This window comes from Ovis canadensis, chromosome 18 (genome assembly GCF_042477335.2).
Source record: "Ovis canadensis isolate MfBH-ARS-UI-01 breed Bighorn chromosome 18, ARS-UI_OviCan_v2, whole genome shotgun sequence".
Classification (NCBI taxonomy): Eukaryota; Metazoa; Chordata; class Mammalia; order Artiodactyla; family Bovidae; genus Ovis; species Ovis canadensis.
The window spans coordinates 73,182,751-73,210,100 of record NC_091262.1 but is presented as its reverse complement, the minus strand read 5'-3'; the positions used below and the strand labels follow the sequence as shown (position 1 = coordinate 73,210,100).

The 27,350-nt window shown below is 45.2% G+C and overlaps 1 protein-coding gene and 1 non-coding gene across 2 annotated transcripts; both read left to right on the top strand.

Moving 5' to 3' along the window:
• Positions 1-2,730: 2,730 nt before the first annotated feature.
• TRNAC-GCA (transfer RNA cysteine (anticodon GCA)) lies at positions 2,731-2,802 on the top strand. The gene has a single exon. It is a non-coding gene; the product is annotated as a tRNA-Cys (tRNA).
• Positions 2,803-25,598: 22,796 nt separating this feature from the next.
• LOC138423715 (small ribosomal subunit protein eS25) lies at positions 25,599-26,038 on the top strand. Its single transcript, XM_069559990.1, has one exon. It carries the CDS (start codon positions 25,625-25,627, stop codon positions 26,000-26,002), a length of 378 nt encoding a protein of 125 aa, XP_069416091.1. The 5' UTR covers positions 25,599-25,624; the 3' UTR covers positions 26,003-26,038.
• The last annotated feature ends 1,312 nt before the right edge of the window (positions 26,039-27,350 follow it).

Sequence of the window (27,350 nt, the reverse complement as noted above, 5' to 3'; positions counted from 1 at the left end):
ATGGTTTTATAGGTGAGTGCTACCAAACTTTCAAGATACAGAAAATTCCTATCTTATACAAGTCTTCTCAAAAGGAAATGAAGAACAAAAGAAACTATTTAATTAGGGCTGTCAGATTATCAGTGTTATCTTGATCCCTATATTAGATGAGGGCAGTCCAAGAAAATAAAGTTACAGACGCATAAAAAATAAAAATGATTAAAAAAACTAGAATCAACATGTTCTTGGAAATAAGAAATTTCATCAAGTTTCTAAATACAAAACCACTTTTAAAATATCAATATATTTTTCTACATGAACAATAAACAGAAAATATAATTTAAAAAAGAAATATACAATCCTCAAAAGCAACAAAGCCACGAAGTGTCTAGCAAGTAACCTAAAAAGAAAGAACATGATCTCTATGAGAAAAAAATGGTTTTACTGTTTTAAAAGACTTACAAGAAGATACCCCCCAAATGCCTATTTCATGCTTTTGATGGGGTCACTTAATATTCAAATTTCTCTAAATGAATCTTGATCTAAATCTCAGTTTGGTTTGTTGAGAGACTAAGTGAACTTATTTTGAAGAATAAGATCTGTGAATAGCAAACTCAGCTGAGAAAAGGAGGAGTAAAGAGGGGTATCTCCATCCACCAGATACTGACATATTATTGATAAAATCTGATCCCTAACTAGCGGCGTATGTGAGTTGAGGAGTAGGAGTATTAAAGACCTAAAAGTGAAGGACAAGCCACAAGCATAATAAAGGTAGGTATAGGAGATTACCTTTGTGACTTGGAGCCAAGAAAGGACTTTCTATATAAGACCTCTAGGATACAAAGTATAGTTTGAACGAAGTATGAGAAAAGAACTGATGGATTTTGAGTATATCAACATTATGGGTTTCCATTCAATAAAGGACAACCTAGACAAAGCTAATAGATAAATAACATGCAAAGGAAGAAAATGAAATTAATAAGGGCCGGATATCCTAGAATACAGCTTCCCAGGTGGCACTAGAGATAAAGAGCCCACCTGCCAATGCAGGAGACATAAGAGATTCAGGTTCAATCTCTGGGTCAGGAAGATGCCCTGGAGGAGGGCATGGCAACCCACTCCAGTATGCTTGCCTGGAGAATCCCATGGACAGAGGAGCCTAGTGGGCTAAAGTCCATAGGGTTGCAAAGAGTCAGACGTGACTGATGTGACTTAGCATGCACACACGTGTCTGAGAATACATACAAACTGCTATAAACCCACAAAAAAACAAAAAGTAGGAATTCCAATAGAAAAAAGATCAAAGAACAAGAGCAAGTAACTCACAACCAAAGACGCTCTCGATTCTACAAAGCATATGAAGAAACACCCTTATTAGTAACACGGAGAATTACAAATCACATCAACAACGTGGTATCACTTTATGTCTATCAGTTTAGCACAAACTAGAAAGCAGGATGCGAGGACATAATGGAATAGCACCCTGGGGTTTCTCTGATGAAACTCAATAAAGTTAATTATATACATCCCCTCTGACCCATCAGTTTTACTCCCAAGTGTTTTTTCCAGAGAGGTTCCCACACAAGTCCAGATGGAAATATTTATGAAGATGTTAATCTCACCATTGGTTAGGTCTAGGAGCTTTGATGGCAGCTTATATGCCCATCATTGGATGAATAAATAATTAAAACATGCTCAATGTATATACTTCAGAAAACCATGAGCAGTTAGGGATAGACACATAGCAATATGGACAAAACATAAAGATATAGAATTAAATTAAAAAAATCAAAATCATATCTTTAGCTTAATCATATCTGCATGCAGAAAAATTATATATAAATAAAGCAAGGGCTTTCCTGAAAGCTCAGTTGGTAAAGAGTCTGCCTGCAATACAGGAGACCTGGATTTGATCCCTGGGTTGGGAAGATCCCCTGGAGAAGGGAAAGACAACCCACTTCAGTATTCTGGCCTGGAGAATTTTATGGTCTGTATAGTCTGTGGGGTCACAAAGAGTCAGACAGGACTGAGCGACTTTCACTTTTCAAAGCAATGGAACATGTTTCACAATGATGGCAGTAAGGGGAGCAGGAATGGGCAAAAAGGGAGGATACCGGCCTATCAACCATCAATCAGGGACTTCTCTGGTGGTCCAGGGGTTAAGACTTTGCTTTCCAATGCAGGGAGTGTGGGTTCAATCCCTGGTCAGGGAGCGAAGATCCCATGTGCCTCGAGCCAAAAAATGGAAACATTAAAAGAAAAACAGAAACAATATTGTAACAAATTCACTAAATACTTTAAAATGGTCCATATTAAAAAAATCATCTCTCAATCAAGATGGGACCCTAGCATGGGCCAGCAGAGACTTTAGCCATGAACCAGGAATGTGATTAACTCTGTACCCGAGGTCCCCCAACAATCAAGAGTTGGGCTTGCAAATCTCAGGCATATGTAAGGATACACCTACTCACCAGCACACACACACAACATGCACACACTCGCACACGAATGTGAGATGATCAGCCCCTCCAGGATGGCCGGTAGTGCCCAGCAGCAGTGTTGCAAGGCTCAAAGATAATATATGTAAAGGACGCAGTCCAGAACTCAGCACATAGAAGGTGCTTCTTCAATGGAGATAAGAGGCAGAGTACCATTGATGGGAAGGCTGAGTGTGTGACTTCTGGACCTGAATGGTTAGCTCCATGCTTTCGTTATTGTGTGACCTTGCAGGTTACTTAACCCTTCTGTTATTCCCTGGTGGCTCAGATGGTAAAGCGTCTGCCTGCAATGCGGGAGACCCAGGTTCGATCCCTGGGTTGGGAAGATCCCCTGGAGAATGAAATGACAACCCACTCCAGTACTCTTGCCTAGAAAATTCCATGCATGGAGGAGCCTGGTGGGCTACAGTCCATGGGGTCACAAAGAGTCGGACACGCCTGAGTGACTTCACTTTTCTGAGCCTTAGTTTCCTCACCAGTCCCCAAGAATAAAAAATGTCCCACCTTGTAGAGCTGATGTTAGAACTGAGTTGTTATACACAAAGTACTGAAAAAAGTGCCTGCTATGTACTAAATTTCCATTAGGGATTTGCTTTTATTTTTATTATTATTCAAACTATTATTAAAAGAAGGAACTGGTCCTCCTTGAGTTGCCTCCAAAATTGAGAAGAGATGCTCCCATGAGTCTAGGAAATGCTGGTCATATGGTCTACAGATGGGACCGTGTGAGAAAGCAGGAGAGTGAATTACCACGACGAGGGAATTTTCTCTCAGCTGTCATTCCAGAAATCCGAGGGAGATGGTCAGCGCTTTCTGAAAGTGGCTCTGGGTGCATGGACAGAGGCAGGCAGATGGGGACAAAAGCGGTGGGGTGGGGCTGCAGCCCTGACTCGGCAGGTGTGCGCACCTGACTCCAGGCCAGCCCGCCCCCTCCTCTTCCAGGGAATGGGGCAGAACGGCTGGGGTCTCTGCCGCAGGCCCTGGAGAAGGGCCCCGTCCCCCATCGCCGGGGGCATCCAGAGTGTCTCACCGTCATATGGGAATGATTTGGGGCTTTGGATTGCAGGGATCTGGGGGTAGGAGCAGGCTAAGATTTCCATAAACACAAGCACCGAGCCATTTATGGGTTTTACTAGAAATTTTATTGGCGTTTGGTCGTGTTGGCATTGTATGCGCCTTCAAATGTAAATTAGATTACTGGCAGCAGATTCAATTTAGCGGTAAAAATGTAAAGGGGGTCGAATCGGGCTGAGGATGAAACAATGCAAGGACTGTTCTTGGGTGAAATCACGAAGCCAGCAGGCGGAGTAGAATGGAGTAGAAAGGGGCGCGACGTGAGACGCAGGCGAGGCAAGAATCACCACGCCCCCACCGGCCCCACCTGCGCCAAGTCGGACGAATTCGGTCCACGTGGTCCCCTGCGTCTCCACTTCCCTCAGAAGGTACCAGGCTCAGTGCAAAAGCCCTCATTGTGTCCCCCCACCCCACACAGGGGAAACACACTGCACAAATATTTGAGAAATACCGCAATTGCAAATTTGAAGACAGGTCAGCAGGTCTAGAAGCTCAGACGGTTGAGCTGGGGAGTTAACATCCCCCAGAACTGAGGTTTATTGAGCACTTACTCCATGCCAGGCAGGTGCCAAGTAATTTTCCAAACAGTCTTGGAGAGGTGCACCTATCAGGTCTTTTTCCCAGATGAGGAAACGGAGATGGAGAGGAAGTGATTTAGCAAGCTCGTAAGTGGCAGAATCAGAACTCCAGCCCCAAGCCTGTGCGCCTGACCATGACGTTCAACTCTCGCGAGAAATACAGTGTATGCAGTGCCCGCCTCCTTTTCTTTTTCGCGTCTGTATTGGCTAACAGAGGGTTGTATTTGCGAACAGAAGCCTCTCTGCTGGCCCCCCTCCCTTCCTTGCTCCCTCACGCCAGGTGCCCTTCTCCTCTCCATCAGCTGGGACACCGTATGTTTTAGTTCCTCTGGAATAATTTCAAGAGGTTGATTAGTGAATTGAATAAATGCACCCAAGCTTGTGGAGCGAGACGGGAGGACCCACCAGGGCTCCGCCCCTAGAGCATTTCCCAGGGTTTGGGGTCACCAAGCTTGATGTCTTGACACACAGTCCTTCTCCAGGGAGGGCGTGACCATCGCAGGCCACCCAAGCCAGACCAGGAAGTCACCTCTGCCCTTCGCTGTCTCCCCGGCCACAGCCTCAGTTTTGTCCATTCACTGCCTTCATCCCTGTGTCCACCCCCAATGTTTCCCCCACCCAGGAACTCGTCCCTAATGGCTCAGCTGAACATCTGGGACTGGCTCCTGATGAAGAAAAGCAAGGGAGAACTTAGGGAGTCGGGCTGTGCAAGGGGAGGGAGCACTGGAAAGGAAGGGACCCTGGGCAAAGTCTGGGCTCTCATCAGGATGCCAAAATGTCACTTCCTGCCTCCTACAGGAAGTCTGCAGCACGTCCCAGGAATGAGACTGGAAGGGCCAGCTGAGGCCAAGTCATTGTCAACTGCTCCGATGCTGGGTGTAGGGGCTTGGGCTTCTTTCTGGGGGTCTGTTCAAGACCTGATGAGTCCAGAAGAGGTGAATTTTGTATCAGCTTTACTTGCAATTCAATTCATTGAGTATTAACTGAGCACCTACCATGTGCCAGGCCCATTGCCGGCTCTGGGAGGAGAGCATTAAGCGAGGCAAGTGGGTGTTATCACCCTTCCTGAGCCTGAAATCTAGATGGGCAGCCAGAGGAATCCTCTCTGGGGTGAAAGAGCGCCCTAACACACGAAAAGAAGGCGTATCTTCGCCTAACACTTTGTATAGGAATAATTACCATTTCATTATTCTTTCAGGCACTGTGCTGTGCTGTGCTTAGTTGCTCAGTCGTGTCCGACGCTTTGCGACCCCCTGGACTGTAGCCAGGCTCCTCTGTCCATGGGGATTCTCCAGGAAAGAACACGGAATGGGTTTTTATGCCCTCCTCCAGGGGATCTTCTCAACCCAGGGATCGAACCCAGGTCTCCCACATTGCAGGCAGATTCTTTACTGTCTGAGCCACCAGGCACTGTATTAGCCACGTACCTTCATAAGGACCCTGCAAAGTGAGTGTTATCCCCACTTCACTGAAGAAGACACTGAGGCTCAGAGAGGTCCAGTGATGGACCCAAGTGCACCCAGGGCTGCAGAGACTCAACCAGGAAGCTTAGGGGTGTTGAAGGAGTCGCCTGCCCTTGAAAGTGTGGGCTTCCTGAAGGGAGGATTGGGTCTGACTGTTCTCCACCATCCTCCCAGGGCTGAACTGATAACTGCTCTGATAATTAGGGCTGTAGCTCACCCTAAGCCAATGGAGAACCAGTACATGGGGGCTTATAAATCATGTACCTTTACAAAGATCTGGCTTGGAGACGCAGTGCCTGGAGCCCAAGTTCCCTCTAAGGGGAGACTTCAGGTACGGTGGCAGGCCTGGGGGAACCATGTCTGCAGGAAGAAGTCCTTGTCAGAAATTTCCAAATGCCTTCCTTTCATGACCCTCCTCTCCCTCCATAAAAGGATGACTGCTTTGTGCATGAAGTGGTCGTGTCCAGTGGAGGGCTGCAGTCAGTTTGCTTTTCTGCAGCAGACCTGGGAATCTGGGCTTGGGCCCTGGCTCTGCAACAAGGGATCCCGAGACACTAATAGAGTCATTTTCAGGCCCACCAGTGGCCTGAAGCAACCTGCTTGTCCCATAGAGGCCTGTGGGTACAGGCCCATCTGAGTAACATGTTTGAGATGACACCAACAGGGAAGTGAAAGTGTCCATCTGAGGACAGGACCAGATGCAGAATTTGCAGGGCCTGGGGAGAATGAGATGCAGGGCTCCTGGCTCAAAAATTTAGGGGTTGGCCAAAAAGTTCATTTGGAGTTTTTCATAGGTGTTTCGAACTTTGTTCTAATGTTTCGTATCCAGTATTAGAATTTCCAGATGGCAGCTGCAGGGCACGCAGTGGGGCTTTCCACGTGGGGCTCTGTGTGTGGCCGTAAACCTAGCCCTGACCCAGGAGACTGTCCTCAGTGAAGCCCCGACACCCCTCTCTGGGGCGGGCAGTGCCCTGATTTCCAGTGGGTCAGCATTCTTCTTTGTCTCTTCTTAGAGGGTGAGTCATTCTGAAAAACCAACTTTCAAAAGACAAGTGGTTTCAGGCAGCGGTTGTTCAGAGAACAAAGCTTTACTGGTTAAGGGAAAAATAATGTAAAGATTCAACCTCCAGAGGCAGCCTCCCCAAGACTCCCTGTGGATCAGGCAAAACCCTGGCCCAAGTCCATCTGAACGTGCTGCCTCCCTCACCAGAGCTCAGGTCCTGCACCAGGCACTTCCTTGCCCTGTGAGCTTGGCTGAAACACTTCCTCCTCCAAGGCTGCATTCTCATGTGAAAAACTGGTGGTGAGGGTGGAGGGAGATGGGGGTGGACCCAATTGGGGTCTCTTGCACCAAAGCCTTCTTGCTTCTCAGAGTCTGTCCTACACTGATGTCCTTATCAATACACCAGTTCATCTAAAATTCTTAAATTCATTAAAGATTTTTATCATATCTTTTCCCCAACTGGTGCCCCAAGTGGGAGTTCATGACATTTCAAGATTAAAAATGCATCCAAGAAATCCTGAACATGACTGTGGAAAATCTGGAGAAGCCATCAGTCTGGGATTAGCCAAGTGAATTCAGGTTTTCACACAAGGCGAGACTGTGAAGCTGCCCTTGAATGAGATAGCACGATGAGACGCATAGAAAGATGCTGAGGATGGATGGATGGGTGTATAAAACAGGCTTCAGGTCATATGTATGTTATCATTCTGCTGGACGGAAGAAAACGCTCATGTAACATTTAAAATTTCCACCATATATAGCCATAAAAGAAGAAGATGAAACGTGATGGTTTCTAGGCAGTTGGACTTTGTGCTCTTCATTTAAATGATACACGGTTAAGGTAAACATGTATTACTTTTGTAACGACCAAAATTGATCAGTGTTTGCTGATTTTGTTTAAGTTGTCCATCTCAGCTCTGGTATTCCGCTCGTCTGTCTCCTGACCAGCTTTAGGAGTAGACTGAGGGGTTGTGTGTGTGTGTGGGGGGGCTCTCTGCTGAAAGGAGGTGTTCTGTTAAATAGCTTGATCTCATTTATGGGGTTCCTGCACACGGCTTGTTTGGACGGCCCCCTTGGCACTTAAGGGGCACCTGCCATCACAGACGTTCAGGCCAGCCTGTGAGCTTCATGGTTGGACATGCCCCAGCCACTGGTCCCCAGGCCCCCAGCTTCAGGCGGCTATGGGTCGGGGAGACAGCCTGGCCTCCCTACCGAGCCCTCCACCTGAAAGAGATTAGCTGGGACCACCAGAAGCCTGCAGCCCTAATCGCGGGGATTTTGTTTCTTGCTTCCTTGGACGAGCTCCTCCAGGTGTTTTGAGTGATTAGCCCGGGGCCAGGCCGCCGGTCACTGCGCCACCATTGTGTCCCCGGCCCTGTTTCCTGGCCACGTGGCCTTGGGGAATGATCCCCAATAAAAAACGGCCAGAGCAGTCCGCCGGGCACCTGGGCCATTTATGGGCGGGACGTGTGAGGACAAGGAACCCACGCAGAGGGCTTGGCGGCTCCACCTTGCACCCCCGACAGTGGGGGGGGGGGTCACTGCTCCTGGCACCTCGCTGGTCTCCTTTATGGGGGTGGGGTGGGGTGACACCTCCATGATGCAGGCCTGGCTCCGGGAGGCTTTTTTTCCTTCTGGCGGAGCCGGTTTCTGCCTTCCTGCCGGGATGGCCTCCGTAAATCCCCTCTGATTGCCACCGAGGATGCATGAGATGGTCCGCTGCACAGGGAGCTGGCCCGCGATCCAGCAGATAAAGAAGGATGCCTTCCGCAGCATCTTGGGTTTCTCCGGCTGCCTCTTCGCTCAGTACGGATGACGCCGTTTTCCCCTAAACATGCCCTCTCCACCCCCACACCCCCACTGAGGAAGGCGTTTTCGAGCTATGGAAGAGACTGAGAAAACCTCAGACAGAAAAGGCAGGGGGGAGTGCGGAGGGGTGGGCAAGTCCATCCTCAGTCATCCCCTCACCCCACCCCACCCCCACCCCCGGGGCTCTGGGCTTATTCTAACCTCAGAGTTGCAACAGGGTTTTGAGAAGCAGAAAACACAGAAAGGGAGGAAGGAGGAAAGACAAAAGGCCGGAGGAAACTCTGGTATCTGACTCCCTTTCTACCCTCCACCTCCTCTTCTTGCCAGAGCTGCTTGGAAGCCTGGGGAACCCACAAATCCTGGAGTCCTCAAACCGAGGCTCATGGGAGGGTGCTCAGGGATAAGAAACGTTTAGACAGAATGAAGATTCTTTCTGGACCGTGTTCACGGCTTCCCTCAGATTCTTGAAGGCTCACGACTGCATTAGGGTTCAGAATCGCTGACCTAGTTAAATCTCATCTTATATATGAGGCAGAAGGGGTGACTGTCTCCAAAATCATTAAGCAGGTAAGTAATAGGCCAAACAACCTGCAGCCAGGTTAGGACATCATTGGGAGTTGGCACCAGACTGGAAGCTGTGCCCTACTTAATCATAATAAAAATAAGAGCATCTGCTATGCACTGAGCACTGCTAAAACATTTTATTTCTAATTCTGGGTGCTAAGTCTCTTCAGTTGTGTCCAACTCTTTGCAACCTTATGGGCTGTAGCCCACCAGGCTCCTCTATGCGTGGGTTTCTCCAGGCAAGAATACTGGAGTGGGTTGCCATGCCCTTTCTCCAGGGGAACTTCCTGGCCCAGGGATCAAACCTGCATCTCTTACGTCTCCTGCATTGGCAGGAGTGATCTTTACCACTAGTGCCACCAGGGAAACCCTCTTTAATTCCAGTAGTTCAAGATTATTCCCAGGTTGGAAAGATCCCCTGGAGAAGAGAAAGGCTACCCAATCCAGTATTATGGCCTGGAGAATTCCATGGACTGGATAGTCCATGGGGTTGTAAAGAGTGGGACATGACTGAGCAACTTTTACTTGCAAGATTATTATTTTTCAGTAGTTCAATATTATTATCCCTATGGTATAGATGAGAAAACTAGGGCACAGAAGAACTAATGTCTTATCCAAAGTCACAGCTAATAAGATACAGAGCTGGGTTCTCAGCCAGACAGTCACCATGCTTCCACCCACATGGCAGGTGCCCAAGGGAGGGAGCCAGAGCTGATGGCTGGGAAGAGCTGCGTGTGCTTTGGAGATTCCAAGTCCTGTTCCGTTGTTTACTTTGGGACATTTCTTCCCATATCTGAGCCTCAGTTTCCTCATCTGGAAAAAGGGTGTCTGTCAGGTTTGTTGGAAGGACGGAATAAAATGAAGTACAGTGAGTCCCCTGCATGTGAACGAATTCCGTTCCCAGAGTGTGTTTGCAAGTCCGGTTTGTTTTTAAGTCCCACAAAGTGAGCCTAAGCGAGGATACTGGAGTGCGTTGCCTCCACCTTCTCCAGGGGATCTTCCCAACCCAGAGATCAAAGTCATGTCTCTCCTGCGTCGGCAGGAGGATTCTCCACCACCCCACCCCCTGGGAAGCCGTTTATTAGGCTCTGTGTTCATGTCCTAGGGCTGCTGTAACCAAGTACCACAGTTTAGGCCGCCTGAACAACAGAAAGTTGTATCTCGTAGTTCTGGAAGTTTGCAGTCTGAGGTCAGGTGTCGGCAGGGCCAGGCTCCCTCTGAAGGCTCCAGGGGAGAATCCTTCATGCCTCTTGCAGCTTCTGCTAGTTGCCAGCAGTCCTCGGTGTCCTTGTGTCTGCATCCCTCCAGTCTCTGCCTCTGTCATCTGTGTGTGTCTCTACTTCCCTATTTTTTAGAAATTATTCATTTGTTGGTCTTCCCTGGTGGCTCAGATGGTAAAGAATCTGCCTCCAAAGCAGAAGATCCCTGGGTTTGGAAGATCCCCTGGAAGAGGGCATGGCAACTCCCTCCAGTATTCTTTGTTTGGCTGCCCTGGGCCTGAGTTGCATCACGAGGGATCCTTGATCTTCCTTGTGACATGTGGGATATTTAGTCCCAGTATGGAGAGAATCTAGTTCCCTGACCAGGGATCAAACCCAGGCCCTCCACATTGGGCACTCAGAGTCTCGGCCACTGGACCACCAGAGAAGTCTCTCTGCTTCTCTGTTATTAGCTTATGAGCCAGGTGCATGATCTGACTGCAGTTTGTTTGCAGTAGGCTAGCCCATTGGCAGGGAGAGGTTGACTTACAGTCCACGCCTGTCCCTTCCTGGCTGAAGCCACTCAAAAGGGAAGGGCATGCCTGGCAGAGGGGACAGCAGAAGCAAAGGCAGGAAAGTGCAAAGACCAGCCTGGGTATTCAGGGACAGGGTCTTCAGGTTGGCGGGTGATGGGGAGGCTTGGGGTTGGGGACAGGCCTGACTCTGGAGCAGTCTCATGTGTGGAACTTCCTTCGTCAGCATCTGACCCCTCACTATAACTGCTGGGCAGCTTGGGGTGACCCTGCCCTTCTCCTAGCATCTCCGAGCCCCTCCCCGAGCCTTTGGGATAAAGCTTCTATGTTGGTAGGCTCATGATATTAAGTCTTGGGGGTGGGAGGGAGACAAAGATTACCTTGTGGGAAGCCAGTGGTGAATCTACATCTGGCTGCATTTAATTTGGGGAGATGTGTAGCTGGCTAATTCTTCTATAAGGAACGCATGTGTACTTGGCAACTCCCTTAAGGACAAAATACATGTGCTCCGCTCAAGCCAGGCATTGAGTCAGCTGGGACCTCGGAAGGAAGCAGGGGACTCCAGCCTCCTGAGACCCTCCTGCTGGCAGTATGCTCTGCAAGGACCCTGTCCTGGTTTCTGGGCCGAGTGCTTACAAGAGACAGTCTAGGACAGCGGTCACACCTGTGGGCACAGGGGCCAGCATGCCTGGGTTCAAATCCCAGCTTTGCCTCTGCAAGCTATGGACCTTAAGAAAGCTGCTTTAATCTCTCTGAGTTTTATTCCCTTATCTGGGAAAATGGCACTAATAATAACATCCACTTCATAAAGTGATTAAGATAAATAAGCTGCTATGTGCCAAATGCTTAGGAGGGTACCAAGCATTCTGTGTATATGGTTACTATTACTTTTATTATTTTTTGAGTGGGGAAAGTAAGGAGAAAATGGAACAGACACATCTGAGAAAACAGTTGACAGGGTCGCGAGGACTGCCTGGATCTTGGGGTTACGAGGGCAGAAGCTGGAGGAGAGGCAAGTGTGGAGGTGGGGTGAGGCTGGGCATGTGGTGGTTTGAGATGCCCGACGTGGTCCATCAGGATGAGATGCTGACAGGCAGGTGGATGTGCGCTGCATGTCTAGAGCTGAGAACTGGTGACGAGAATCATTAGAGACCCTGGGAAGCCAGTGCCCCACAAGCTGCCTCTCGCCTGTCGGTAGCTGATTTCGCTCGAGATGTCGTGTGTGTTGTGTTTTACTCTACCTAACATGACTGTGTTTGACTTAACACAAAAATGTCACACCCCTGGCCTGATGGCTGAGGAAGGCAGATGGGGAAGGAAGCTGTGCAAGTTCCTCCTGGGGTGCACTGCACCCATCCCCAGGGCCTGAGCCTCACTTTGAGGAGCTGGAAGTGATCTTAATCCTCATACATCCTTGGGAGGAATGTGTCCTTGCTCCCTTTTCGAAGTGATAGGACGGAAGGTCTGCGGTGATGATAAATCGCTTAGACTCACAGCTGGTAAGTGTCGGGGCAGGGGGCAGAACCCTCACCCTTTCCAACATCATGTCAACCTCAAATCACCTGGAGGATGCTGAGCTTGATCTGTTGAGTCTGCTCTGCATGAAGAGGCAGGGGAGAGCTCTTTCTCTTCTAGGAATGTACGTAAGAGATGCCCTTGCTCCTGGTAACAGGAGCCACGTTCAGAGCAGCACTGCTATGGACTGAGTGTCTGTGCCCCGCTAAGGTCCACATGTTCAGTCCTGACCCCCAGTCTGATGGTGTTAGGGAGGTGAGGACTCCGGTGATGAGGTCATGAGGGCGCCAACCTCACGAATCAGATTGGGAGTGCGCCATGCTCAGTCACGTCAGTCATGTCTGAGTTTGTGACCCCATGAACTGTAGCCCTCCAGGCTCCTCTGTCCATGGGGTTCTCCAGGCAAGAATACTGGCGTGGGTTGCATGCCCTCCTCCAGGGGATCTTCCTGACCTGGGGATCAAACCCAGGTCTCCTGCATTGCAGGCAGATTATTTACCACTGAACCATCAAGGAAGCCCCATGAACAGGATTAATGCCCTTATTAAAGGGACCCCAGAGCCCCCCTCATCTCATATCATATGAAGACACAGCAAGAAGACAGCCATCCATGACCCAGGAAGCAAGATTTCCTCAGGAGAAAAAAAAAGATTTCCCCAGACACATCTGCAAGCGCCCTGAGTTCTTAAGCCCTAGTGTTCCTGGATTCCAGCTTCCAGAACCATTAGGAATAAATTTCTCTAAACCATCTGCAGTATTCTATGGCAGCGGCTCGAGGGAACTAAAACCAGTGCCATTCAGCAGAGCAAACCCCTAACAGCAACCTAATGCCAAGCATGGGATCCTGGCTGAATAAACTATAGAATGTCCTCACCATGGCAGACAATGACGCAACCAAGAGAATGAGCAAATACAAAATACAATGGGGCTTCACAATAGAATACTGAATTTAAAAAGGTACCTGAAATCACATCAAGTTAAAAAAAATTAAAAATAAGATAAGGCCCCAAAGACTGCATATAGTATGATACTCTCTAAATATAGTCAAATGCAAATAAAATAAAGATATTTTATGAGAATTCAAATAGATACAATAAAATGCCTGTAACATGGAAGGCAAAGTAATGTGGAGTAGAAGCTTGGGGATACTATAGGGCAGAAGGGCCACAACAAATGGTGATGATTGTTATGGTCTTGGATGTATTGTGAGCAGTGATGGACAGGTGCTTATTTTGCTGTTAAAAATAACAAATTGAATGAATTAAATCAAAGTGTGCTACGCCTGAACTGGTGATGAGAGATGTATTGTTATTCTTGATGGAGAATAGAAGAGTCAGGAAAGTAGGCGTCCCTGAACCTGGTATCTGTGCCGGGGCTCTGCAGGAAGAGGGATACGGTGGCTGTGATCAAGGCCTGAGTAGTGAGGCCCTAGGGAGGGGCAGAAAGAGAGGGCAAGTGGGGGCTCCGTCCCAGGGATGCTGGTGGAAGGGGGCTGCTGATTCCGGCCTGCCAGGATGCTGACCCAGGACTAGTCTCATCCCCATGGTCCCGATGGCAGGCCAGGTTCCAGGAAAACAGTCATGTGAGTGAACAGCGGTGTGGTGCCAGTGTAGCTGGGCAGATTTTGAGGGATGGTGCATCCTCTTTGGAGTCTTGAGCAGCCCATCGTAGCCTGGGTCCTGTTGGTGGTAATACCTCTGGGGTCCATCAGCCTGCACCAGTCTTTTTGCTTTGTGCCCATGCCAGGAAGGTGAGGCACATTTGTCCAGTGATGAATCCATCTGACTCAAGGCCCTCTTCCAACAGTTTAACTTCCCCTTTATCATCCTGAAATAAAAATTCCTAGACCCTCAAATGTAACTACACACATGATTTTACAAATCATAAAATCATAATGCCCTAAAGGTTAGCTGGGAAAGAAATAAAAAAGAGAGTGATAGGGACCTCCCTGGTCGTTCTGTGACTAAGATTTCGGCTCCCAGTGCAGAGGCCCTGGATTTGATCTCTGGTCACGGAACTAGATCCGATATGCCACAACTCAGGGTTCTCTTGTTGGAGAAGGCAATGGCACCCCACTCCAGTACTCTTGCCTGGAAAATCCCATGGGTGGCGGAACCTGGTAGGCTGCAGTCCATGGGGTCGCTAAGAGTTGGACACAGCTGAGCGACTTCACTTTCACTTTTCACTTTCATGCGTTGGAGAAGGAAATAGCAACCCACTCCAGTACTCTTGCCTGGAGAATCCCAGGGATGGGGGAGCCTGGTCGGCTTCCTTTTATGGGATCGCACAGAGTCGGACACGACTGAAGCGACTTAGCAGCAGCAGAGTTCTCTTGTGGTTCAAATGGCACATCTAAAGTTCCCAAATGCTGCAACTAAAAAGATTCCTCATGCCTGCAGCAAAGAAGACCCTGCACGCCATGACTAAGACCTGGCACAGTCAAACAAATGAAATGCTTTTAAAAAGATATTTCAGTAGGTAAATTCAAGGGCTGGACTCCACTGAAGTCTCAGTGAAGGGTGGGGGTGTACTAATATTTATTAGGTGCATCGCTGTTGATGTGAGAGCTGTCCCCAGAGGACAGACACACAGACATGTGACCTTGGGCTGGCAGCTCACTTCTGATTCCAGGGAGGTGGTTTTCTGAATGGAGAATGATTCTTAATCAAGTTCCATTGGTTTATATGTTAGTTTCAGTCCAGAAAAATGCAGAGCATATTCAACCTTGCAGAATAAACTGAGTTTACCCATCTCATGGAGAAGGCTCTGGATCAGGATGTCTCCTGCCCACTGTTAACACTTGGGGCATAGCCGTTCTTTGTTTGGGGGCTGTCCTGTGCATTGTCCACCCACTAAATGCCAGGAGCACCCTCATGCCCAGTGTGAACCAAAAATGTCTCCCAACTTGTCCTGCATTTCAGGCAGATTCTTTACCATCTGAGCCACCAGGGAAGCCCAACTTGTCCAATGCTCCCTAATGGACAAAGTCACACTCAGTTAAGAACCACAACTCTGGGGTGCAGATAACTTCACAAAAAGTTTTACTTTTATTTACTCACAGGAATATCTGGTTGGGAAATCCTTGGTCATACAGGACTACACTGTGTCTTGGAAGATGCACCGTCTGCCCAAGAAATGCCAGCCATTTTATTGTTCAGTTGCTCAGTCTTGTCTGACTCTTTGAGACACCATGGACTGCAGCATGCCAGGCTTCCCTGTCCATCACCATCTCCTGGTGCTTGCTCAAACTCATGGCCATTGTGTCAATGATGCAATCTAACCATCGCATCCTCTGCTGCCTGCTTCTCCTTTTGCCTTCAATCTTTCCTAGCATCAGGGTCTTTTCCAATGAGTCAGCTCTTCTCATCAGGTGGCCAGAGTACTGAAGCTTCAGCATCAGTCCTTCCAATGAATGTTCAGGACTGATTTCCTTTAGGACCGACTGCTTTGATCTCCTTGCAGTCCAAGGGACTGCAAGCTTCTCCAACACCATAGTTCAAAAGCATCGATTCTTTGACACTCAGCCTTCTTTATAGTTCAACTCTCACATCCATACATAATTACTAGAAAAACTGTAGCTTTGACTAGATGGATCTTTGTTGGCAAAGGAATGTCTCTGCTTTTTAATATGCTGTCTAGGCTGGTAATAGTTTTTCTCCCAAGGAGCAAGTGTCTTTTCATTTCATGGCTGCAGTCACCATCTGCAGTGATTTTGGATCCCCCAAAATAAAGTCCATCACTGTTTCCATTGTTTCGCCATCTATTTACCATAAAATGATGGGACTGGATGCCATGATCTTCATTTTTTGAACGTTGAGTTTTAAGCCAGCTGTTTCACTCTCCTCTTTCACCTTCATCAAGCAGCTTTTTAATTCCTCTTTGCTTTCTGCCATAAGGATGGTGTCATCTACATATCTGAGGTTATTGATATTTCTTCTCACCAGCCATGCCCCCTCTTTAATTACTATTAAAAACCAACCCTACTGCACAAGAATCCAAAATGCCCCCTTGGAGAGCAGGTGCTGCTTCTGTGATGACCCACTGACCAGAGTGACCTCATGCCAGGTGGTGTATGGAGGCCTCTGACCCCAAAGGTCTGGTTCAGGTTTGAGTCCCTGGTTTGGCAAGACCAGCCAGGATTGGCTCTTGGTACGTGAATGATCTCCCCAGATTTCTGGATGAACTGGGCAAACGGCTCCTGGGACAGGGGGGTCTTCAGTTCTCTACTGCTGAATAACAAACCATCAAGCTTAGTGGTCTGGCTGGTGGTTTATCAGCCGGGCTCAGTTAATGGGTCTGCAGCTCTGCCTGCGCTTTGCTGGGGCTGGAAGGTCCAAGATGGCGGCCCCACTCCTGAGTTCGGAGTCTCGGCCAGGTTGGGGAACCACCGGGGTTGCTGGCTGGGCCTCTCTGTCTTCATGGCCAGCTTGGGCTTTTTCACAGTATCACCATCTCAAAGTAGCCTAACATGGTGGTTGCTTCCAAGGGGGAGGAAACTGCCAGTCCCTTGAAAGGCTGGCCTTGGAACTGACACACAGCATCACTTCCTCCATCTTCTGTTGGCCAAGCAAGTGGCAAGGCCATATCTGATTCAGCCAGAGGGGCCAGATCGGTGAGCAGCAGCCAACATGTACAAGGAGGAGGAGTTGACAGCGGTCACCTTTGGAGATTTTTACAGGACCCTGGGTTTCCTACCACATGGGCTGGTGGAGACTCAGGCTCTGCCACTGGGGAGACAGGTGCCTGTGTGTATTATACGTTAGAAACATTTCCATTAAAAAGCATGTTTCCAGAAAGGCATTGCTTAATGGCAACTTGCATTGAGCATTTACTACGTGCTGTATCTTGTTCATCTGTTCCACTGCCCCATGATCCTAGGGTGTGGATACTACTCTTCAACCCATTTCATAGATGAGGAAACTGAGACCCAGAAAGGAACCTGCCCACTAATCCCACTTCTGGGCACTTATTTTATGGAAATGATTCAGATTTATTTATTAGATGTTCATTATAACATAGCACATAACAAGAGCTTGGTTACATAAATCATGATGCATCGATATAATGAAGTATTGTGCAGTGTAACAGGAAAATAGTGGTATATATACTCTCAATATAGGCAATGAAAACAAATGAGTTACAAAACAATGTATATAATATCCTCTCATTTTGGACAAAAATATATACAAAGTCTTAAAAGTGGCCTTTAGGGAAGAATTCTGAATGGGAGTATTTTGTCTTTTTGTTAATTATGGTTTCTCCTCTGTCAGCAATGACTATGTATTGCTTTGGAAGGAAAAGAAAAAAACATTCAAGTTGTCACTTTTAATTCTTAGAAAAGAAACGATGCCGTTGTCTGCTTCAATGAGAAAGTTTCAGGTAACGAACTGGATTTTCTGGTCAATGAACCAGAAAGTCATCCTCTGAAGATGGACTCCCTTTGACCTCGTTGACCAAATTCAAGTTCTTCTAACTGAGCAAATTCGACTAAACAAAGTCCAGCCTGGTGGTGGGGTGGGGATTCCCTGCACCGCCAGCTTCTCCTCCCTTCCTTGGCTGTGTCCACCCAGCCAGTTTCATGTGCTGGGCCCCCAGTCAACAGCCCGCAGAGAATCAAGGACGCAAGGCATGAATTCTGCCAACAACCTAAACAAACTTGGAAGAACTCCAGGTGAGCTCACAGCCCTGGCCAGCACCTTGAGTTCCATCTTGTGAGACCTTTGGCTGACCCATGTCCAGACTCCTGACCGTCAGAAGCTGCAAGATGATCAACTGTGTTGCTTTAAATTGCTGTATATGTGGTGATTCATTCTGCAGTCATAGAAATAGAATACATTTTTCTCCCACCCTCCCTTTCTTCCCTTCCTTCTGTTCTTTAAAAAAAAATATATTTGTCTATTTGGCTGCTCCAGGTTTTAATTGTGGCATGAAAAGTGAAAGTGTTAGTCGTGTCAAACACTGCGACCCCATGGACTTTAGCCTGCTAGTCTCCTCTGTCCATGCAAGAATACCGGAATTCTCCCAGGCAAGAATACTGGAGTGGGTTGCCATTCCCTTATCCAGGGCATCTTCCCGCCCCAGGGACTGAACCCTGGTCTCCTGCATTGCAGGCAGATTCTTTACCACTGAGCCACCAGCATGGGGGATATTTACTTGCAGCATGTAGAATCTAGTTCCTTGAGCAGGGCTTGAACCCTGCACTGGGAATGCAGAGTTTTAGCCAAGGACTACTAGGGAAGTCCCACTTCTTTCTTTTAAAAAAAAATTTGTTTATTTATTTCTGGCTGTGCGTGGCCATTCTCATGCTGTGGCGACTGGGGGCTCTAGTTGCAGTCCTTGGCTTCTGGTCGTTGGGTCTACTCTTGTTGCAGAGAATGGGCTCTCGGGCATGCAGACTTCCGTAGTTGTGGCGCACAGGCTTAGCTGCCCTGCAGCAAGTGGGGAACCTGGGCTCCCTGCACTGGCAGGTGGATTCTCAGCCGCTGGACCACCAGGGAAGTCCCCTGGCTCTTTCTCTTAAGCTTATCATGGATGCCTTCCTGCGTTGTTACACATCATGCAGAAATAAACTCCAGAATGGATTTCCCTCCGTGTTCTGTGTAAAATGAGTGTTGGTGCAATCTGAATCAGTGGGACTCAAAATCTGGCATCTGGGCATATCCAACACGGAAGGTATGCACTCAACCCAGAGCCTGGTTCTTTCAGATATCCAGAAGACAAATCGTTTCCCATAAAGGGCATTATTGTCACGTTCACGCCCTTTGATGGTTGGGCTAGCTTACTGCTGCTGCTGCTGCTAAGTCGCTTCAGTCGTGTCCGACTCTTCGCGACCCCATGGACTGCAGCCCACCAGGCTCCTCCGTCCATGGGACTTTCCAGACGAGAGTACTGGAGTACGGTGCCATTGCCTTCTCCGAGGCTAGCTTACTACCTGCAATCAAAGGAAACCTCCCAAGGAAAGACATACCCGGAAGGGGGCGCCACCTCCATCCTAGAAGCATCTGTTCTCTCGGCTTTGGACCTTGTACTGTTGTGTTCTGTCTTCTTTTCCTGATGGGTGTGTGTGTGTGTGTGTGTGTGTGTGTGTGCGTGCGCGCGTGTGATATCTCCCTGCTAGTTATAAGCTCTGTGAAGGCAGGGATCTCTTTGCCATCTGGTGCTAGGAACATGAGAGCTCATGCAAGTGCTGGCTAGATTAAGAGAATTCCATCAGCCAAGTAAAGGGGTAAGTAAGCCACATGCAAAATTCCATCCATCTTACCCCAGTCCTTTTTTCATTTGCGGGTCCATGTAGTAAAGAGGAGACATTTCAGAGACAAACAAGTCTGACTGGATCCTTGGCCTTCAAATGTACTGGCTGAACATTCAGATTTCTTGACCTCTCAGTCTCAGAAGCCCATTTGTAAAATGGTCGACCAGAAAATTAACATATCTGGGACCTTCACGCGCACAGTAGGCCTTCAATGACAGCTAAAGTCTTCCCTTTTCTTTTTGTTCCTTTTTTTTTTTTCCAGACTAATCAAAAGCTCTTTCTGTTCCTTGATCTCATTTTACTTTTTTCCCTTGTTAAAAAAAAAAGAAACGAAACAGGTTTTGGCCTCTTGAGCAACACCGTTCTAGAAAGTATTCATGTTAGAACCACAGTAATGAGGTTTGGCATTAGCCTTGGCGGCTGTGTTTGAATTTTTCAGGCTGTGGAAATTCACTCTGACAATCACTTATGTCCAGTTTCTGGCCTGAGCAGAGACTAGGCTGGGACCAGAGACGGGGTTCTGTTGAAGGTGGGTAGGAGAAGCAGCCTCAGGAGGGAGTGGTGGGAGGGTTCACCCCAGGGGCAGGACCGTCTCGTTGCTTTGCCTGTGCTTCATGGCACACCAGCGCAGTAAGTCAGGGTGCATCCCTAACCTCCATCAGAGCCCAGAAACCAGAGAGAAATTCCCCAGGAGGCATCTATGCCATGCAAAGGACACACTGGTGTGGAGAAGAGGGAACCTTCCTACACCACTGGCAATGTAAATTAGTGCAGCCACTATGAAGAACAGTATGGAGGTTTCTTTAAAAACTAAAAATAATAATTTCACAATTTGTATAGAAGTACAAAAAACCTCGAATAGCCAAAGCAATCTTGAGAAAGAAGAATGGAACTGGAGGAATCAACCTGCCTGACTTCAGGCTCTACTACAAAGCCATAGTCATCAAGATAGTATGGTACTGGCACAAAGACAGAAATATAGACCAATGGAACAAAATAGAAAGCCCAGAGATAAATCCACACACCTATGGACACCTTATCTTTGACAAGGGAGGCAAGAATATACAATGGAGAAAAGATAATCTCTTTAACAAGTGGTGCTGGGAAAACCGGTCAACCACTTGTAAAAGAATGAGAGTAGAACACTTTCTAACACCATACACAAAAATAAACTCAAAATGGATTAAAGATCTAAACGTAAGACCAGAAACTATAAAACTCCTAGAGGAGAATATAGGCAAAACACTCTCCGACATAAATCACGGCAGGATCTTCTATGACCCACCTCCCAGAATATTGGAAATAAAAGCAAAAATAAACAAATTAAAATTAAGAGCTTCTGCACAACAAAGGAAACTATAAGCAAGGTGAAAAGACAGCCTTTGGATTGGGAGAAAATAATAGCAAATGAAGCAACTGACAAACAACTAATCTCAAAAATATACAAGCAACTCCTGCAGCTCAATTCCAGAAAAATAAATGACCCAATCAAAAAATGGGCCAAAGAACTAAATAGACATTTCTCCAAAGAAGACATACATATGGCTAACAAACACATGAAAAGATGCTCAACATCACTCATTATCAGAGAAATGCAAATCAAAACCACAATGAGGTACCATTTCATGCCAGTCAGAATGGCTGCTATCCAAAGGTCTACAAGCAATAAATGCTGGAGAGGGTGTGGAGAAAAGGGAACCCTCTTACACTGTTGGTGGAAATGCAAACTAATACAGGCACTATGGAGAACAGTGTGGAGATTCCTTAAAAAACTGGAAATAGAACTGCCTTATGACCCAGCAATCCCACTACTGGGCATACACACTGAGGAAACCAGAAGTGAAAGAGACACGTGTACCCCCATGTTCATCGCAGCACTGTTTATAATAGTCAGGACATGGAAGCAACCTAGATGTCCATCAGCAGATGAATGGATAAGAAAGCTGTGGTACATATACACAATGGAGTATTACCCAGCCATTAAAAAGAATACATTTGAATCAGTTCTAATGAGGTGGATGAAACTGGAGCCAACTGTACAGAGTGAAGTAAGCCAGAAAGAAAAACACCAATCCAGTATACTAACGCATATATATGGAATTTAGAAAGATGGTAATGATAACCCTGTATGCAAGACAGCAAAAGAGACACAGATGTATAGAACAGTCTTATGGACTCAGAGGGAGAGGGAGAGGGTGGGTTGATTTGGGAGAATGGCATTGAAACCTGTATATCATATATGAAATTAATCGCCATTCCAGGTTCGATGCATGATACAGGATGCTTGGGGCTGGTGCACTGGGATGACCCAGAGGGATGGTATGGGGAGGGAGGTGGGAGGGGGGTTCAGGGTGGGGAACACGTGTATACCCGTGGCAGATTCATGTTGATGTATGGCAAAACCAATACAATATTGTAAAGTAATTAACCTCCAATTAAAATAAATAAATTAAATAAAAAAATAAACCAAAAGAAAAACTTAAAAACTAAAAATAAAACTACTCTATGATCCAGTGATTCTACTCCTGGGCATACATCTGGAGAAAACTCCAACTCAAAAAGATACATGGACTTCCCTGGTGGTCCAGTGGTTAAGAATCTGCTGGCTGATGCAGGGGACACAGGTTCAATTCCCGGTTTGGGGAGATTCTGTGGGGGCAATTAAGCCTGTGTGCCACAATGACTGCAGGCCACATGTGGCAATGAAAACTCAGAACAGCAAAAAAATAAATTAAAAAAGATTTTTAAGAAGATACATGCACTCCAATATTCATAGCAGCACTGTTTCCAATGGCCAAGACCTGGAAGCAACCTAAATGTCCATTGATAGATGAATGGATAAAGAAGATGTGGTCCACATACACAATGGAATATTACTCAGCTGTAAAAAGAATGGAAATATTGGCATCTGCGGCAACGTGAGTGGATCTAGAGATTGTCATACTCCGCGAAATAAGTCAGACAAAGGCAATATCACATGATACCACTTACATGTGGAATCTAAAGAATAATGATACAAGTTAACCTATTTACAAGATGGAAACAGACTCATAGACTTAGAAAGCAAACCTATGGTCAACAGAAAGGAAAGGTAGGGGGAGGGATAAATTCGGAGGCTGGGATTAACATATACACACCAGTATATATTACATAAACAACAAGGACCTACTGTATAGCACAGGGAATTCTAGTCAATATTTTGTAATAACCAATATGGAAAAAGAACATGAGAAAGAGAGGGTATATGTAAATGTATAACTGAACCACTTTTCTGTACACTTGAAACTAACAAAAAATTGTAAATCAACTATACCCCAATATAAAATAAAAATTTTTTTAGAAAGAAAAGAAAAGGACCCACTGGATGGGGTCTGAAAGGAGTGAGTGGGTGCCTAGAAGTGATGAGTGATGATCGGCAATGTGGGGAAATCATTGAGGTCTATTTTTATTTTTTTAATTTATTTTTTTATCTTATTTAGTTTTAAATTGAAGGACAATTGCTTTATAGAATTTTGTTGTTTTCTGTCAAACCTCAACATGAATCAGCCATAGGTATACATATATCCTCTCCCTTTTGAAGCTCCCTCCCACTCCCTCCCCATCCCACCCCTCTAGGTTGATATGGAACCCTTGTTTAGGTTTCCTGAGACATACAGCAGATTCCCATTGGCTATCTATTTTACATAAGGTAATGTAAGTTTCCATGTTACTCTCCATACATCTCATTCTCTCCTCCCTTCTCCCCATGTCCATAAGTCCATTCTTTATGTATGTTTCTCCATTGCTGCCCTGTAAATAATTCTTCAGTACCATTTTTCTAGATCCTGTATATATGCATTAGTATACAACATTTATCTTTCTCTTTCTGACTTAGTTCACCTCATTAGAACTGACTCAAATGCATTCCCTTTTATGGCTGAGTAATATTTCATTATGTATATATACCACAACTTCTTTATCCATTCATCTGTCAAATGGACATCTAGGTTGCTTCCATGTTCTAGGTATTGTCAATAGTGCTGAGATGAACAATGGGATACGTGTGTCTTTATCAATTTTGGTTTCCTCAAGGTATATGCCTAGAAGTGAGATTGCTGGGTCATAAGGTGCTTTTATTCCTAGTTTTTTTTTAAGGAATCTCCATACCATCTTCCATAGTGGCTGTATCAGTTTACATTCCCACCAACAGTGCAAGAGCGTTCCCTTTTCTCCACACCTTCTCCAGCATTTATTGTTTGTAGACATTTTGATGATGGCCATTCTGACCGGTTTGAAGTGATATCTCACTGTAGTTTTGATTTGAGCAATCAAATAATGATCAAATATCACTAATAATGATATTGAGCATCTTTCCATGTGTTTGCTAGCCATTTGTATGTCATCTTTGGAGAAATATCATCTTTCCCACTTTTTGATTGGGTTGTTTGTTTTTCTGGTATTGTCTGAGCTGCCTGTATAGTTTGGAAATTAATCCTTTGTCAGTTGTTTCATTTGCTATTATTTTCTCCAGTTCTGAGGCTTGTCTTTTCACCTTGGTTATAGTTTCCTTTGCTGTGCAAAAGCTTTTAAGTTTAATCAGGCCCCACTTGTTTACTTTTGTTTTTATTTCCATTACTCTAGGAGGTAGGTCATAGAGGATCTTGCTTTGATTTGTTCTGCCTATGTTTTCCTCTAAGAGTTTTATAGTTTCTGGTCTTACATTTAGGTCTTTAATCCATTTTGAGTTTATCTTTGCATATGGTGTTATGAAGTGTTCTAATTTCATTATTTTACATGTAGCTGTCCAGTTTTCTCAGCACTGTTTATTGAAGAGGCTGTCTTTGCCCCATTGTATATTCTTGTCTCTTTTGTCAAAAATAAGGTAACCATAGGTGCTTGAATTTATTTCTGGGCTTTCTGTCTTGTTCCATTGGTATGTATTTCTATTTTTGTGCCAGTACCATACTGTCTTGATGACGTCTGAAGTCAGGAAGGTTGGTTCCTCCAGCTGCATTCTTTTTTCTCAAGACTGTTTGTGTTTCCATATGAATTGTGAAATATTTTGTTCTAGTTCTGTGAAAATTGCCATTAGTAATTTGATAGGGATCACACTGAATCTGTAGATTGTGTTTAGTAGTATAGTCATTTTCACAATATTGATCTTCCTACCCAGGAACGTGGAGTATCTCTCCATCTGTTTATGTTGTCTTTGAGTTCTTTCATCAGTGTCTCATAGTTTTGTCTCCTCAGGTAAGTTTATTTTATTCTTTTTGTCGTCATGGTGAATGGGATTGATTCCTTAATTTCTCTTTCTGATTTTTCATGGTTAGTATATAGAAATGCAAGTGATTTCTGTGTATTGATTTTGTATCTTGCAACTTTTCTAAATTCACTGATTAGCTCTAGTAATTTTCTGATACTGTCTTTAGGGTTTTCTATGTACAATATCAAGTCATCTGCAAACAGTGAGAGCTTTACTTTTTCTTTCCTAATCTGGATTCCTTTTATTTCTTTTTCTTCTCTGATTGCTGTAGCTAGGACTTCCAAACCTATGTTGAATAATAGTGGTGAAAGTGGACACCCTTGTCTTATTCCTGATCTTAGGGGGAATGCTTTCAGTTTTTCAGCATTGAGAATAATGTTTGCTGTAGGCATATCAGAGATGGCCTCTACTATGTTGATGTAGGTTCATTCTATGCCCAGTTTTTGAAGAGTTTTAATCATAAATGGGTGCTGAATTTTGTCAAAGGCTTTTTCGGCATCTATTGAGATATCATATGGCTTCTGTCTTTCAATTTGTTAATATGGTGTATCACATTGATTGATTTGCATATACTGAAGAATCCTTGCATCCCTGGAATAAACCCAACTTGATCATGGTGTATGAGCTTTTTAAGGTGTTGCTGAATTCTGTTTGCTAAAATTTTGTTGAGGATTTTTGTATTTTGTTCATCAGTGATATTGGCCTATAGTTTGCTTTTTCTGTGTTGTCTTTGTCTGGTTTTGGTATCAGGGTAATGGTGGCCTCATGGAATAAGTTTGGAAGCATTCCTTTCTCTGCAATTTTTTTGAAAGAGTTTTAGAAGGATAGACATTAGCTCTTCTTTAAATATTTGAGCCTTTTTGTCCGACATCTTAGCGAGGCGGCAGTGGTTGCAGCTGCTCTCCGGGCTTCGCTATGCCACCCAAGGACGACAAGAAGAAGAAAGATGCCGGAAAGTCGGCCAAGAAAGACAAAGATCCAGTGAACAAATCTGGGGGCAAGGCCAAAAAGAAGAAGTGGTCCAAAGGCAAAGTTCGGGACAAGCTCAATAACCTAGTCTTGTTTGACAAAGCAACATATGACAAACTCTGTAAAGAAGTTCCCAACTATAAGCTTATAACTCCAGCTGTGGTCTCTGAGAGACTGAAGATTCGTGGTTCCCTGGCCAGAGCAGCCCTTCAGGAACTCCTTAGTAAAGGACTTATTAAACTGGTTTCAAAGCACAGAGCTCAAGTGATTTACACCAGAAACACCAAGGGTGGAGATGCCCCAGCTGCTGGTGAAGATGCATGAACAGGTCCCACCAGCTGTACATTTTGAAAAATAAAACTTTATTAAATTAAAAAAAAAATAAATAAATATTTGATACAGTTCTCCTGTGAAGACATCTGGTCCTGGGCTTTTGTTTTTTGGGAGATTTTGGATCACAGCTTCGATTTCAAAGCTTGTAATTGGGTTGTTCATAATTTCTATTTCTTCCTGATTCAGTCTTGGAAGATTGAACTTTTCTAAGAATCTGTCCATTTCCTCCAGGTTATCCACTTTATTGCCATATAGTGGTTCATAATAGTCTCTTATAATCCTTTGTATTTCTGCATTGCCTGTTGTAACCTCTTCTTTTTCATTTCTAATTTTGTTGATTCGATTCTTCTCTCTTTTTTTCTTGATGAGTCTGGCTAAAGATTTGTCAATTTTGTTTATCTTCTCAAAGAACAGCTTTTAGTCTTATTAATGTCTGCCAGTGTTTCTTTCATTTCTTTTTCATTGATTTCTGATATGATCTTTATGATTTCTTTTCTTCTGCCAACTCCAGGGTATTTCTGTTGTTGTTTTTGTTCTTCTTTTTCCAGCTGTTTTCAGTATAAAGTTACATTGTCTGTTCGATGTTTTTCTTGTTTCTTGAGGTAGGATTGTATTGCTACAAACGTCCCTCTTAAAACTGCTTTTGCTGCATCACATAGGTTTTGAGTTGTTGTGTTTTCATTGTCATTTGTTTCTAGAAGTTTTTTGATATCCCTTTTGATTTCTTCAGTTACCTGTTGGTTATTTAGAAACATATTGTTTAATCTCCATGTGTTTGTGTTTTTTACAGTTTTTTTTTCTTGTAATTGATATCTAGTCTCATAGTGTTGTGGTCAGAAAAGATGCTTGATATGATTTCAATTTTCATAAATTTACTGAGGTTTGATTTGTGACCCAAGATATGGTCTATCCTGGAGAAGGTTCCATGTGCACTTGAGAAGAAGGTGTATTCTTCTGCATTTGGATGGAGTATCCTGAAGATATTGATGAGATCCACCTCATCTAATGTATTATTTAACACTTGTGTTTCCTTATTAATTTTCTGTTTTGATGATCTGTCTATTGGTGTGAGTGGGGTGTTAAAGTCTCCTACTATTATTGTGTTAATGTCAATTTCTCCTTTTATGTCTGTGTTTGTCTTATATATTGAGGTGCTCCTATGTTGGGTGCAGAGATATTCACAATTGTTGTCTTCCTCTTGGATTGATATCTTGATCATTATGTAGTATCCTTCCTTATCTCTTGTAATATTCTTTATTTTAAGGTATACTTTATCTAATATGAGGATTGCTACTCCAGCTTTCTTTTGCTTTCCATTTGCACGGAATATATTTTTCCA

Bases quoted from the DNA above. Each gene is read 5' to 3' on its own strand.
- LOC138423715 (XM_069559990.1), top strand. From the start codon at position 25,625: ATGCCACCCAAGGACGACAAGAAGAAGAAAGATGCCGGAAAGTCGGCC.